At 27.4% G+C, this 15,883-nt stretch overlaps 1 protein-coding gene across 4 annotated transcripts in view; it reads left to right on the top strand.

Moving 5' to 3' along the window:
* Nucleotides 1–15,883, top strand: part of LOC130670211 (apoptosis-stimulating of p53 protein 2) — a 119,089-nt gene that overhangs the window by 69,430 nt on the left and 33,776 nt on the right. For 3 of the 4 annotated variants that reach the window (XM_057473490.1, XM_057473493.1, XM_057473492.1), the window contains one exon: nt 13,490–13,630. In XM_057473490.1, the coding sequence (XP_057329473.1) occupies nt 13,490–13,630 (141 nt within the window). Of the gene's footprint in view, nt 1–1,979; nt 2,784–13,489; nt 13,631–15,883 lie in introns of all 4 variants that reach the window. The other variant, XM_057473491.1, reaches the window with a different exon arrangement.

Raw genomic sequence — 15,883 nt, 5'->3', positions numbered from 1 at the left:
GTCGCCAGCATCACCTCTCGCGGCTCACATTCTACCCACGAGATGACATTGTTTTTCCGTACTTTTACAGCATTCATATACTTTATATATAAATATATATATATATATATAGACATACCAGGTACATACCTATAAATATATATATATATATAAAATATTTTACCGAGAAATACTGGAGGAACGAGTTTAAACGTTAGTTGTATTACATGCGGTTGTAAAAGCGCGTTTATTTGATATACGGCCGTGATATTAAACTATTTTACAAATAATTAATTCATTACTTTTATTTAATGAAACTATTAATTGAATACACATATATGTTAGCTGTCAAATAACAAGTCAATTATTAATTATTAAATACTTATCAAATTTTTGTATGGGAAAATTCTCTGAAATTTAAAAAAAATTATTTGATGTTACGGTAATATGATTATGTACAAATTTATTTATTTGTATACTTGATTTTCGCATCATGAATCAACGAAATTTCAATCACGATGTAATTTATTTTCTCTCATTTAAATAATTGTTTTATTATTGCCCATAAGTCAATTAATTTTTAATAATATCAATTTTATTGACGTTTATTGCATCGAAAGTCATAAATATGTATCGGAAATTATTTTTTAAATATTTGAAATTTTGTGTCAAGTAATTGATTTGTTTCTATTAAAAAAGTCCTGCAATTTTTGAAAATTAAAAAAAAATCTGCGGAGATCGCGGATTAAATCCGGAATAAATGCAGAGCGGGTGACTGTTTATTTAATCCCCTCGGAGTGAAATTTACTCCGAAAGGGAGTTTATTTTAATATTAAAACTCTGGATCGAATGCAGATATGAATAAAATTCAAATTCTTTATTTGCTCCGTATGCGGCGTGATTTTTTTTTACTTCGAAAATTCAAGTGACGAAGTGAATTCGGATTGAAATAAAATTCGTACACAGAAAATAAAAATTCTCGACTGAAGGTAAATATTCTTGATTCAAGAAAATTTTTTTGGAAACTTAAATTTTCTCAGATAAAGTAGAAATCTTCTCTGACCAAGACAAATTCTCTTGGCTCAAGAAAATCTTGACTTGGTTCCCGAAAACGTTCGTTTTCATGTACCTGAAGATCGAAACGTTTTCTGCGGAACGAAAATAAAAAATCAAAATGAAAGAAAAAAAATCTACTTGATCTAAATTTCTGAAATGTTTCGAATAGGCGCTAGTATGTTAGTCGAAAATTGTAGCCACCCCCAATCACCCTTCAAGTCACCCGCAAGCAGTAAAATTTCATAAATTTTTTCATTTTCGTTGCGCGAAAAACGTTCCGATTTCCAAATAGACTCGTTTTCCAAAATATTTTCTTGACTCAAGATAACTTTATTTTCTGTGTAATCACTCCCGATTTTTTACAGTAAATTTAAATTAAAAAAAAAATTATTTATTTTATCGTGTGATGATTTAACACGTTTTATTAATATCAAATTTAAATATAAAGTTCTAACTTATTTTTATCAGCATGAATGTATGAATGTGTACATGTATGTATCTAAATATATGAGACAAGATGAAATAATTATCAGATGCATCAACGTCGTTACAAGCGACTAACACACTCGATGAAACCCGATAAAAGTCTCAATATAAGATCATGTAGATTGCATTCCATCGTCGGCGGTGTCAAGAGAAAAAGACGATGAGAGAATGCACCGACTCATCATCATATTACTCGGGCATATTTCTCTCATTTTACTTCTATCTATGTATATATACATATACATTGTACATACTTATCACTTATAACACAACACATTGCAACTAAGTGGATCGATGACGTTTCATATTCAACTTTTATTTACTCGCGTTGTTAAATAAATAAATTTTTTTTTTATCGGTAACTAAAAACAATTTATTGTGCCACTAAAAAAACCATGTTGACATTAAATTAATTGCATATTTGATGTAAGTAAATAATCAGTATTTTTGAAAAACAGAAAATCAACAAGTGAGGAACCAAAAAAAACATGGAGTAAATGATTTAAAAAAAAAAATAGACTATTGGTAAATTATAGAAACTGAATTGACATTTAGAGGAATACGTGGAAGGAAAAAAATCTCACAACTCTAGAGTATAGAGGCCGTTAAATCAACAGGTTTGTGTGTACGGGCCGTAAAAAGGCGCCGGACAAACTTCTGCATTATATTCTGCCAGTACTTTGCTATTCTATATATAAAATAATAATAATAATAATAGTAATAGTAATAATAGATCTACGAACATAAAGGATCTGAAAGCCAGAGAGGAAGAAAATTGAGAAAAATAGAGAAAAAGTATAAAATAATAATAAAAGAATAGAGAAAAAAATATAAAATAGTGCAGGGCAGAAAACCGTGCAGTTTACAAACCATAGAAAATTCATTTCACAGAAACCTGTGTGCCCTTGGAGACTTTAATAGAGGTTGTGCTGACTACAAAGACTGCGGGATATATAAAATTTCAGTCTAGCCGAGTCTAGTTTCAGGATCAAAGGAAAGGAAAAATTTAAAAAATAAAATATACGAGTCGTAATTAAGGAAAAAAAATGTGCCAGTAAAAGCTGCTTAGTAGTATAAGTAAATTAAAAATTGAAAATAAAATGTTGACTTGTGTATATTCCGCTGAAAGCTTCAAAACGAAAGCTGTTACGGTTAAATTACGGCAGGCGGGCGGGAAAGTTAAAAAAAAAGCTAAATTATTAGCGATAAAAGAACGTCCGGGGGTCGCTAAACCTGACCCGACCGTAAACGCCAATCATGGGGTAAGTTAATGTGCTTTTATCCATTTTATACTTTAGAAAAACATATAATTAACAAGAAAGCTTGTTCAATGTAATGCTTCAATTTATATTTAATTATGTTATGTAAGGCAACGTAATGAGAAAATGAATGAATAAAAAAAATTTATTTAATAGAAAAGTAGCTGGAAAAAAAGATAAATATTTTTTAAATCCACTTCCAAAGGAAAATCTTAAGAAAGATCTTTTCAAAGGACGTGTACCTGAACCTAGTACTCGCTTTTTTTCTTATACTTTTCTTTTAATTTTATTTCTTTTCCTTTTGGATTTCCAATACACGAGATTTACCGAGACTTTTCCGGATTTATCCTTACGGTCATCATTCTTTTTTTCTTATTTTTTAACCGGCCGAAGGCGGGCTTTAAAGATGAGAAATATATTACTAAAAAATAAACTAAAAAAATTTATACATTTTTTTTTCACCTTCAAGGTATACTTATATAAAATTTATTGAATAAAAAGGCCAATTTATCTTTCACATTTCCCTTTTTACAAAAAATATCAAATATTTTTATTGAAATATTTAAAAAAAAAAATTAATTATTTAAATTTCGCTACAATATTTAAACACAATTACGGCAGTCGGTAAAAGAAAAACAAAAGTAATTTAATTAATATTTTCAATGACAAAAATTACAATACGGCTGAATAAAATTTCCAATTAGAGTCCAATACATCGAATGAAATATTTCAATTAGTTAAATTAATTATAGATTTTCGGTCAGTGGTAAAGCGTAGAACTGAAATACCTGGGGTGGAAAAATTTTCATATTATAATACATATAAGTACATTTATATTACCAACGACTTTTGCAGGCGGTCTATGTCAGCATAAATTCAAACTGTACTGAGAGTGGAGTACTCACCTCTCAAACTTTTTTTTTTTTTTCTATGATATATAAAATCGTACTTTATGAGTGAATACGTGACCGCACATGTTACTATACGTATATATTTTCTTGCCAAAAGATATTTACTTATATATATATGTATATAAATAAAGTATAAACTACAGAAAGCACGTACTTAAGTTTGCCATCAAAAAGCTCTAAGTTTCAGGCTTAGGATACAAGTCTGTCATTTTGAAACTCGACACTAACTAATTTTCCGAGTTACAAAATTTTCTTCTTACTTTCCTACATATATGAAGGTATATAATATATGTGTTTGTGGATTTATATTTAGCTATTGTCTATTTCTTGCTTTATATCTTTCGCGTATACAATAGTTACGTGAAAGTATAAATAACAAATATTAGTTCCTGCGACTCTGAATAACAAAACAAATAAATTTATATAAATTTACATGTGCATATTTTTTATTTATTTACACTGCAACTCTAAAGTCAAATAAAATTTTGAGTTGCGTACTACTGTAAAGAACCAAGTGGCGAAAAATAAAAAATAAAATATTTTAATACTCTGTTCATAACTCATATCAACAAATATATGAGAGCTGAGTAATAAAAAGTGTTTTATATGAAAGTAATAAAAAAATAGGGATATTATAAAAAAAAGAAGCGGCGGTCTAATAAAAGCTTCACTGTATATTAATTGGTAGGAGTTAATTTTTCAAACAGCCGCTAGGCGGCAAGAGATTTTAATCTCTCGCATGCAGAGTTAAATAATAAAAGTATATTGATTTTGAAATAATAGGAATTAACTGCTGGTTTTTTTATTCGCGGCCACTAACTACGCCCCCTTGATATCTATTTTAAAAAATTGGATATAAAAAAATTACTGTTGAAGGATTTTGCAACAAATTCTATTGTTCCTACCGGCAACTGGATTAAATTTAATTTCTTTTTAATACTAAGGATAGATAAATAATTATTTATAAATTACTATTATTATTAAATACTCGTCTGCTTATCTCCTCAATTTTTTGTTAGAATATACCCCCATGAAAAAGATTTATAAAAAAAATATATTTTTCATAGAAACAAAGTATATTAAAAATACATAAAAAATATATAAAATATGTAAAAAAAATATATTTTAAATAACTAACTTTTGGCCGATTTTCGTATATATTTGATATATTTTAAATATAAAAAAAATATATTTTTTGTATATTTTTATACATGTATCTTTTATATATTTTTAATATATTTAAAATATATCAAATATATACGAAAATCGGCCAAAAGTTAGCTATTTAAAATATATTTTTTGGTAATTATATAGAAGTGAGGCTCCCCTGTTTTTTGGCCATAAAAAATCGAAAAATGAAGATATCCGAGAATTTTTTTTTTCATTTTGTTCTACTCTTCGGCGGATTTATGAAAAAAATTAAATTAGAAATTATAAAAAAAAAAACGTTTTAATGCTCAAATATTTGATTGAAAATCAAAAATTTAATTTTTTGACTTTTCAATCGCCAAAATCTTCATGAAATTGAATTTTTTGGGTATTGATTTAATTTTTTTTATCAATCCGCCGAAGAGTGGAACAAAATGAAAAAAAAAATTCTCGGATATCTTCATTTTTCGATTTTTTATAGCCAAAAAACAGGGGAGCCCCTCTTCTATATAATAACCCATTTTTTATACATATTATATATATATTTATATATTTTTTATGTATTTCTAATATATTTTTTTATATGAAAAATATATTTTTTTTATAAATTTTTTTCATGGGGGTAATCTACTTTACTTAAGAGAATTACATTCACTAGAATAACATTTTCAAAAATATATTTGATAATTATCAAAATCCATTAAAAGATTGGGGTACTTTTGAAAATAACTTTTAGACAAAACAAAAACTACCACTGGTATAAAAATAAAAAATAAAGTATTTTATTTTATACAATTTTTAGTTCATTTCAAGTGAAAAAATACGTTTCCAATATCAGTTACTCTAGTGCTAGTTAATGAATCCACTCACTCTCGATTTTATATTTTATTTTTTTTTTACTTTTTACCGAAATGGCCTGGAATAACATAAATCCCGAGCGACTTGTCAAAGTAGCCTGACACTTCCTCTCGAAAATACAAACCACACACACATTCTCACTTACTCACACACGTACACACACACTCTTGTACTGTGTCCACTATAATGGGACGCGCGAATTAATTTCCTGTGGATGGGATCGCATCGACGCGATCCACGAGGGTAAACCAGCGTAGACATATTCACATTTAATTCAACATATGAATAAAATATAATCACTGAAAACAAGAGTACACTTCGGTAGACGAATTAAATTCAACGATAATAATTAACAAAATATCAACTCATTAGTCTGCACCAAATACGTAATGAACTTTTTAATTTTAACATCAAACTTTCCTATCAAAAAGTTTCTTTAATTAGGAAAAAAAAATATATAAATATTCCATATCCACATTCCGTCAAAAGGAAGTTACTCTCCTTAATTAGTGCGTCGTATTTTTTTTTTAAATCAAAGTATATCTAATAATAAATATTAATTTAAAAACTTTTATCTTATTTATTATCATCGTTTTACAAAATAGAAAAAATGTTCCCATTTTTCATTACCGCAACTTTTTTATCTTCGAGAGAGTAGAAAACTTTCTAAGACACGTTTCAGTCTTAAGAGCAGACGTCATTTATTTTATCAAATCGCGCAAAAAAAGTTGTAGAAAAAGTTGAATAGTTGAGTTTTCATATCATCCTTAATTGCCGAAAAATATTTTAATAAAAAAATATCATTTTTTTTTATCGACATTTTTGTTAAAATCATAACTGTGATATGAGTTACAGTAGCAAAGTAACACATATTGTCGTTATCTCTTTTCACCCTTCACAGTTTGTTCGCTTTTGTCAGCGAACTTCAATAAAGGCGCGCTCGTTTATCTGGAAAGATATATATATACATATATATATATAGATATATAAGTAAAACGGTATGTCTTTTGACATAAGAGAGAGGATTTCAAGCTGTAACCCATCTCGTTTGTAGCAGTCTTATACCCTCGTCACCCTTCAACAAGGACGACCTTATGTGTCCTATTAATTTCCTCATGTTCCTCAATTTAATTAAACCTCAAAATACTTACAAGACTTCCTTCTTTCAAATTTATCAAAAAAAGTATGAAATAAAAAGAAAAAGCCTCTTTAAAATCACTTAATACCTTCCACCCTCGGTAATATCGTATTACAAAATTATAAAATTTAATCTTCACTCCGAGTTACAATTAATTTTTATTAAACAATATTTATTTTCTATTTTGATAGTTTGTTTTTTTAAAATTTAACCTTTTTTGCGGGACACCGCAGTTGCTTGTAGTTTGCGACGAAACCTCGTCGACCTTGAAATTCCATACTCTTCTTGATGTTGCCCCTTAGGTTGATCTCTCTCCGTCTTCTCAATGTCTTGTACACTTCTCTTCTCAGCTCGTCTCATTCTTCTTCTTCTTCTTCTTCTTCTTCATCTTAACTTAGCTATATATACAACTTGGATACGAGTCGGTGGAAGTTAAGTATAAAGTAAAGAGTGTAAAGAGTGTTTGGTGGCCTCCAAACATGTACGCGAGGCCATATCTGATGAATTAAAGACTGGGATAAGTTTAAACAAAACATAAATTCAATACCGAGAAGTTTAATTTTATTTTATTTTTATATTTAAATTTTCCGAAAAATTTTTAGCTGAAAAACTTCAAATGGAAGTGGGACTTTGATGTTTTATGACTTGATACATATTTTATATTACATATCATGTGTTATTGTGTGTGAGTCGAATTCATTATGCACATGAGATATGGCCGGGAAAAAAAAAATATATTAAAAAACCGAACCGGATGTGCTTTTCCGTGAAAACCGTCGAGTCAATTTATCAAACTGTGCTCTCTCTTGAGAGGTAATGGAGAATATACTTCTACCCGCTCTTACCCCATACGAAAATATTTATAACCGAAAATGTAGTCAAATATGTATCCATGATTATAACTTGGATATATCCTAGATTATATGACATTTTGCCGCAAGATTATAACCGTGAGATATAATTTAGAATTATAATCGAGATTACAATAATCATATTCTAATTTCAAAATTGTAATTTAAATTATAATTTTTCAAATATAATTTTAAATTATAATCCAAATTATAAACCATAGATTATAACTCTAAATTATAATTTAAATTCTAAATTTTCAAATACAATTTTAACGTCTAATCGAGGTATAAATATATAATTATATATAACTTTATTAAGTTACATATACAATAACAGCCATGAAAAAAATAAAAAAAAAAATCTCGCCGAGTCATGGGCTCGAACCCAAACTCTTCTGATTCGAAGTCGGATATATTAACAACTGTGCTGAATGAACCACTTGAAAGTAGAAGTTAATTGTATTTATTTGGATACAAATCAACTTTAGAAAATTGAAGACATCAATAAATGATTGATTCTATTATTTGTATTGTATTCAATTATGTTATTGTTTATAGGGTAAAGAGACCAATAGTGGTATACCCACTAATAGCGGGGCAATAATTCCTTCTTTTGGCAAATTAAAAAAAAAATGAGAAGTTAAAATCTTTTAAACTTCACTAAAACTTTTTTAATTTTATATCTGAGTTTTTTATAACATAATTAATCGTTGGAACTTCAAAATTTTTTAGCTGTCATCCCGCTTTGGGTTTTGTTAGTCTATTTCCAAGAATTAAAAAAAAAGTTTTTCTTTATAACATTTATGAATGCGGTAATAAATCAATAGTATATTACACACCTAGGGAAGTAAAGTAAGAAATGTCTCAAATCACATGTAATTGTTGGCCGAGGAGAAGCCGAGGTCAACAAAAATGTGATCTGAGGCTTTCTTATTTACTTTCCGAGGAGTGTATACTATTTTTCTCCTCGACGGAGGCGGAAAGCGGCAACTTTGTTTTGCACAGCGGGACAAAAGTTGACGCTTTCCGCCCGGAGGCGAGAAAAAAATTTTATAGACTTTGTTTTCTAAATCATTTTGCAGTTTTTATGAATAGGCTTACGTTGTTTGGTTGTATCTAAATTATTTCACAAAATATTATGATTCAAACACCCGCACAGCTTGATATTCACTCATAAATTTTGATTCGATAAAATTTTTTAGAACTCAGTTGTATAAAATTTTATATAATTATATAAAATTTTTTCGAGCGAATGTAAAAATATGTATGATTATATTTAAAATAACAGAATTATGTATATTTATATAAAAATATATGATTATATACAGTTATATAAGACTATATACAAATTTGAATAATTATGTATATTTATATATAATTAAAAATAAAAAGTTTAAAATAATGAGATATAATCATGTATAATTATACAAAATTATATAATTATATATTATTATATATAATTTTTTCTTCCCGGGAACTTCAAAGATATATTTTAGGGTGTAATTTATTATAATTTTGGTAATAACTTCGGATGTATCTAAGGATATAACTTAAAAGATATATTTTAGGATATAGTTTACTATAATTTCGGTTAGAATTTGCGGATATATCTGGGAATATAACCCTAAAAATATATTTTAAGGTATAATCTATTATAATTCTCGTTATAATTTGCGGATATATGTAAGGATGTAACTCTGAAGATACATTTTGGGGTATAATTTATTATAATTCTCGTTAGAATTTTGGATATATCTAAGGATATAACTCAAAAGATATATTTTGGGATATAGTTTATTATAATTCCAGTTATAATTTGCGGATATATCTGAGAATATAACTCTAGAAATATATTTTTGGATACAGTTTATTATAATTTCGGTTATAATTTCGTATATATCTAAGGGTACACCTTTAAAGATATATTTTAGGGTGTAATTTATTATATTTTTGGTTATAACTTCGGATGTATCTAAGGATATAACTTGAAACATATATTTTAGGATATAGTTTACTATAATTTCGGTTAGAATTTGCGGATATATCTGGGAATATAACCCTAAAAATATATTTTGAGGTATAATCAATTATAATTCTCGTTATAATTTGCGGATATATATAAGGATGTAACTCTGAAGATACATTTTGGGGTATAATTTATTATAATTCTCGCTAGAATTTTGGATATATCTAAGGATATAACTCAAAAGATATATTTTGGGATATAGTTTATTATAATTCCAGTTATAATTTGCGGATATATCTGAGAATATAACTTTAGAAATATATTTTTGGATATAGTTTATTATAATTTCGGTTATAATTTCGTATATATCTAAGGGTACACCTTTAAAGATATATTTTAGGGTATAATTTATTATAATTCCGGTTATAATTTGCGAATATATCAGCGAATGTAACCTTAAAAATATATTTTGGATTATAATGTATTATAAAGTTGCTTATAAGTTGTGGATATAATTTTGTGAATATATTCCGACAATATATTTCAAATTATAATAATTATAACAGATTATATTTTAGGTTATAAATTTTTTCGTATGGGACTGCAACTTGCTTTCATCTTTTTCACTTGTATATTATTTGTAGTTATATATATATATATAGGTATTTATATGTCTAGTCTTCAAAGAGGGTAGTTACTGTACACAGTAAGCGAAATATATCATTCGCAGACGGACGTCAAGATTGTAAAGAAAAATAGTTTTAAATTACTTTTAAAATATTAAATATAAAAAGTTAGTTCATATTTATTACTTTTTATAAATTGTAAACCAATTTAACTTCTCTGTCATTTAACTTTAAGTGTATCTGTAATAGGACACATGAAATAGCTTTATCTACCTCTCATTTTAAATGAAAGTTAAATCGCTTACGAAATACTCGACCGATTATTATTAAATTAATAAATTTTTTAAAGTTTCATATTTATTTGATAAATTTTTACTCAACCTTTTATTAAAGTAAAGTAAAAAGTTAGTAAGCTGACGGTAAAACAAGAATTTCTTCTAAAAATTCAGACAATTTCCATGATTACTCTACTTTGGGAAAAAGTCAGTAAACTCAGTAAATTACGGACATTTCTTACAAAAATTTGAAAAATTCCCGGACTTACTGTAGTCGGATCAAAAGTCAGTAAACTGATGGTAAATTATAAAAATTTCTTCTGAAAATTCAAACAATTTCCATGATTACTCTATTTTGGGAAAAAGTCAGTAAACTCACAGTAAATTACGAAAATTTCTTACCAAAATTTGAAAAATTCCCGAGCTTACTCTACTCCAATCAAAAGTCAGTAAACTGATGGTAAATTATAGAAATTTCTTGTAAAAATTCAAACAATTTCCATGATTACTCTACTTTGGGAAAAAGTCAGTAAACTCACAGTAAATTACGGAAATTTCTTACAAAAATTTAAAAAATTCCCGGACTTACTGTAGTCCAATCAAAAGTCAGCAAACTGGCGGTTAATCATAAAAATTTTTTTCAAAAATTACAAAAATTTCCATGATTACTCTCCTTTGGAAAAAAGTTATTAAACTCACAGTAAATTACCGAAATTTCTTTTAAAAGTGCCCATATGATTACTCTAGTTCGGTCAACGGTCGAAATAAATTTAATCGAATTATTGAAAGGCATGAAATATTTTATTCGAACTCTACTCACTAATTAATTCCATTTTTCTGAAATTATGAGCTCATACTCTGTGATTAAAAAATAAATAAATAAAAAAACAACATCTTCATACGAGTGAATTTTGAAACAATAATTAAGTGAAATGTTTTTACAGCAGTTAGTGTAATATTTGATACAGCGGTTTTGTTAGCAATGAAATTTAGCTCTCTAATTATAAATACATGACCACTACTGGCATACTATCTGTCAGTCTTTACTCTGTGGAGCTCTACAATTTACACCGTACCACTCTACTGTATTATAACAGTAGTAGTAACAGTTGACGTGTAAACCGCTAAAGTTATATAGGAGAGTAGGAAATCGCGTCGGATGGACCACAGGAAGCCAGCAGTTTATCACGCTGTGCCATAACCGCATTCGCTCATTTTAACCCTTCTCCAGCTTCTATTCCCGTAACGCACTTACGCCCTCTACTCTTAATCCTCAGCACATTCTCATGAATAAAAAAAACCAAATTTCGACCCGAAATTTTGTTTTACATGTCATATTTCAAATCTCACTTTTTTATCCGCACCAGATATATACATATATAAATTTATATCTTAAATTTTATTATTTCGTCACTGTAATTTTTTACCCAATGGAAAGTTGATTTATTATATATTTTCTTGTGTAGGGAAGCGGATGATAAATGAGAATCTTCCACACTAGACAGGAAAGGGAAAATAATAAAAAATTTATTTCCCAAACAAAAATTTAATAACAATAATAATAGTAACACTGACAGTAATAAAATATAAATCTATATCACATATTCTAACCATGTTTCAATTTATTTTCATACAATATATAAATAAACGTCAAATCGCTTTTATATTTATTCTTTATATAAATATGAATATTAAATAATATATTTACATTATTATTAAACGAATGATACCAGAGGGGTTTTGAAATATATATGTTTTGCTAAAAAAATATTTATTCAATTTTTAAAAATATTTCATCACTCAATATATGAGTTTTTTTTTATTCAAAGGAATTTGTATGAATAAGTAAACAAAACTTGTAATTTACCGCTCATACTTTTGTAAAAGTTTATTACTTAAATAAATAATTTTAATAATAATAATATCCATAAAAAAAAAAGATATCACGTAAATCGGTTGGAAAGTTGAGATCATAAATTTAAAAGTTTACAAAATAAACTCTGTGCTCATGTTTAAATAAATAACAAAATACAAGGTAATTTAGTATTTATAAAATAATGATCATAATTTTTGACTCGTAGTTTAAAAAAAAAATAATTACTCAAATTTTGAACTCAGTTTCCGCTGAAGTTGATACGAAAATTAATAAGCATTTAGGGGAAGGGGGGCAAAGGGGGTAGGGTAGGCAAAACGGGGTACCCCCAAAATTTTATAAAAAAAAATTTTATATTTTAAATGGTTTTTAAACATTCCAAAATCGCTTCTGTAAATATATTTAAGCGTTACTTTGAATATTTTTTGGTAAACTTTTTCAAAAATCAATTGTCAGTTGAAAAATATTAATGACGTTTGTTTTATGATAAAAACTATTAAAAATTTTTTTTCTTCTTTTGTATCCAATAAACATGTAAAATATCATTTTTCTTCATGTAAATTACTCAAAAAAAAATTCAACTTAATCAAATTCGTTTAATATCTTGTATCTGAAGAACGGAACGTTTTTCACGAAACGAAAATGAAAAATTTGTGTAATTTGACAGCTAAAGGGGTAGTTAGGAGTCGCCTGCAATTTCCAGCTGACATATTTGCGCGTATGCGAGACATTTCAAAAATTTCATCCAGCAGATTTTTTACTTTTCGTTTTGTTTTTTATTTTCGTTTCACGAAAAACGTTCGGATTTTCAGGTACATTTAATATCCAGAATTTTTTTTTTTACCTTTTTTAGGGGATACCCCACTTTGCCCGCAGAAATGAAAAATTTTTTTTTTTCAACGGAAACTGAAAATTTCTTCTATTTACTTTGAATATCATTAAAAAAAAAAAGATTTAGCGTATTTGAGTCCTCGAAAACTTGGTATTTCCTTAAGTACCCCCTTTTGCCCCTCCCTCCCCTACTAATTATTATTATTTATAATTTATTTATTTATGTTGTAGTTACCAGTGGGCGGAGGTGGGGCCGTGCTGGTGCTCAGCGAACTCGAGAGTATGGCATCAAGACAGCAGCGGGAGATCGCCCAACAGAGACGTTTCCTCGAGCAACGCGAGGCTCGGCTGGCTGTGCTTCGAGGCGCTCAGGTAAGTCATCCATCCGTACTTCCATCCATCCATCCATATGAGCACATACATATGTATATTATATATATATATATGGACGTTCATAAGACAAACTACATATATATTCGCTAACTTACTCATGATGATTACCAATTACCAATTAAGTTACGTCTTCGCCAAAGACCTATCCATAAATCGATATGTATGTATATAATATATATATGTACATATAGACAGACTTGGATATACATGACAGGCTAACAACCCCAAACAAGCTAAGACATGACATCCTCGGGCTTATATCATATCTTCTATAAACCCCAACTAACTTCTGTGTCACGCTCCGGAAATTCTCTACCGCTACTTCGTGATCCACCCGAATAAACTTTGGTATATATTTGAATATTTCAATCAATCTTACTATCCTCTGTCCTTAATCTGCATACACTTCTTTTGAATTATTAATCAATAAATTAATTAATATTTCATTTAAATGCGCTCATTAAATCGTTTATACTCATAATTAAATGAAAAGGTTTTTTGGAACGGGAATTAATGGAAAACTTCAAAACTTTTGGCAGGATGTTTTTATTGATAGGTGCAGAGAGGGATCCAGGCAATTTATCACAGTTAATTATTACGCTTCATTAATTATTTTTATTCAATCAAAATTTTTAATTAAATAAACGTCGCGAAACGAAAATAACTAAAGGTTAATTTATTTTGAAATTAAATTTTTGACGAAACTATAGATTTTAAAGAAAATTGTTTAAAACAAAAATTGTAGGGAATTTAATTTGCTACAAAAAAGGTTTAATAGTTAATTGACGTATCTCTGATAGTTTCAAAGTTATTTAGAAAATGAGTCAAGAATCAATTTTTTGAAGAAGATGTTCAAATTAATTTTTTTACTTTAGGTTGCATTTGCATCAAAATTGTTAGATGTGCGTAAAAATGTAATGATACCTTTTTTGTAGAGAATTTAATCAGCTACAAAATTGTTTTTATACATTTTTGTCATATTTTCATTAATTTAGACAGAATTTTGATTTTTTCGCAACAACTTTTAAATGATAATTTGAAAGTTTACAATGAACGTAAATATATCTAAAGAAAAAAATCAATTGACGCTTAGCTAAGCGGCTATGAACTGCTTATCATAAATAAAAATAAAAATGAATTTTTAAAATTGAGTAAAAGCCGTAGTTATTTATTTTTATTTCGTTAATAACAAAGAGAGCATTAGTGCAAGTGAAATACTCTTTGTTTCAAAATATTATTCTCATATGAATACACCGTCAGTATTTTCATTGTTCTTAATTCTTATGAAAGTATTAAATTATATACTATTATATTGTCTTGCATCTCTATACTCTTCATTATAATTATTATCATTACCATTATCATTATTATTTTTATTATTATATAATCTTCATTTTCATAAATAATAAATGACCAAATAAAACTTTTGTTATCATAATTTCGTATTTTAAATTCACGTACAAAGATAAGCTCAAAAAAACAACTAATAAAATTAAAATTTTTAATACTAAACAATCAATTTATGGTTAATTACTTTACGCTCGGAGGCATAACTAAAAAATCATTATCCGTTTTATGTACACAGATATGTATGGTTATCTATATACAACGTACATATATAATAATTACTTCACACCGTAACGTTAAAATGGGTAATACATAACCATCGTAATATAATAATTTCGTAGGTAACTACGGAAGCGGAACTTGAATATTATTTAATAAAAAGAAAAATAATTTAAATTCAATTTTAAAAAAACGTCAAATTTCTTTTACTGAAATTCCATTTCCTCAATATTTTTGTTATTATGAATTATTCAATCGTATGAATCATAAGCTTATAAAGCCCTTACAAACAATGCATCAATTCAATATTTAATTATTTGAATTAGTTACCGTATAGATCAATATTCAACTTAAAATCATAATAATAATAATATAAATTCTGATAATTATAAGTTATAATCATTACAATGTATAGCATCGATATTATTATTGTCAAAAATGATAACAAATTACGAAGGAATTTTAAATGTAAATATTTCGTAACAAAATCAATAAATATTTGAACACTGCTCTACCAGTGTGTTATACGATAAATTTCATTTGGATTTAAATTGAAGCGCGTTTCTCTCATTACCAAAAGCCAAAGCTTCTGTCGAATTTAATTATTGACTCGATATATGTTTCAAACTGAAACTCGATTGGAACGTAAACCTGATAGTATGTAAA

This window comes from Microplitis mediator, chromosome 6, assembly GCF_029852145.1.
Source record: "Microplitis mediator isolate UGA2020A chromosome 6, iyMicMedi2.1, whole genome shotgun sequence".
NCBI lineage: Eukaryota > Metazoa > Arthropoda > Insecta > Hymenoptera > Braconidae > Microplitis > Microplitis mediator.
This window is presented reverse-complemented; position numbering and strand designations above follow the sequence as displayed.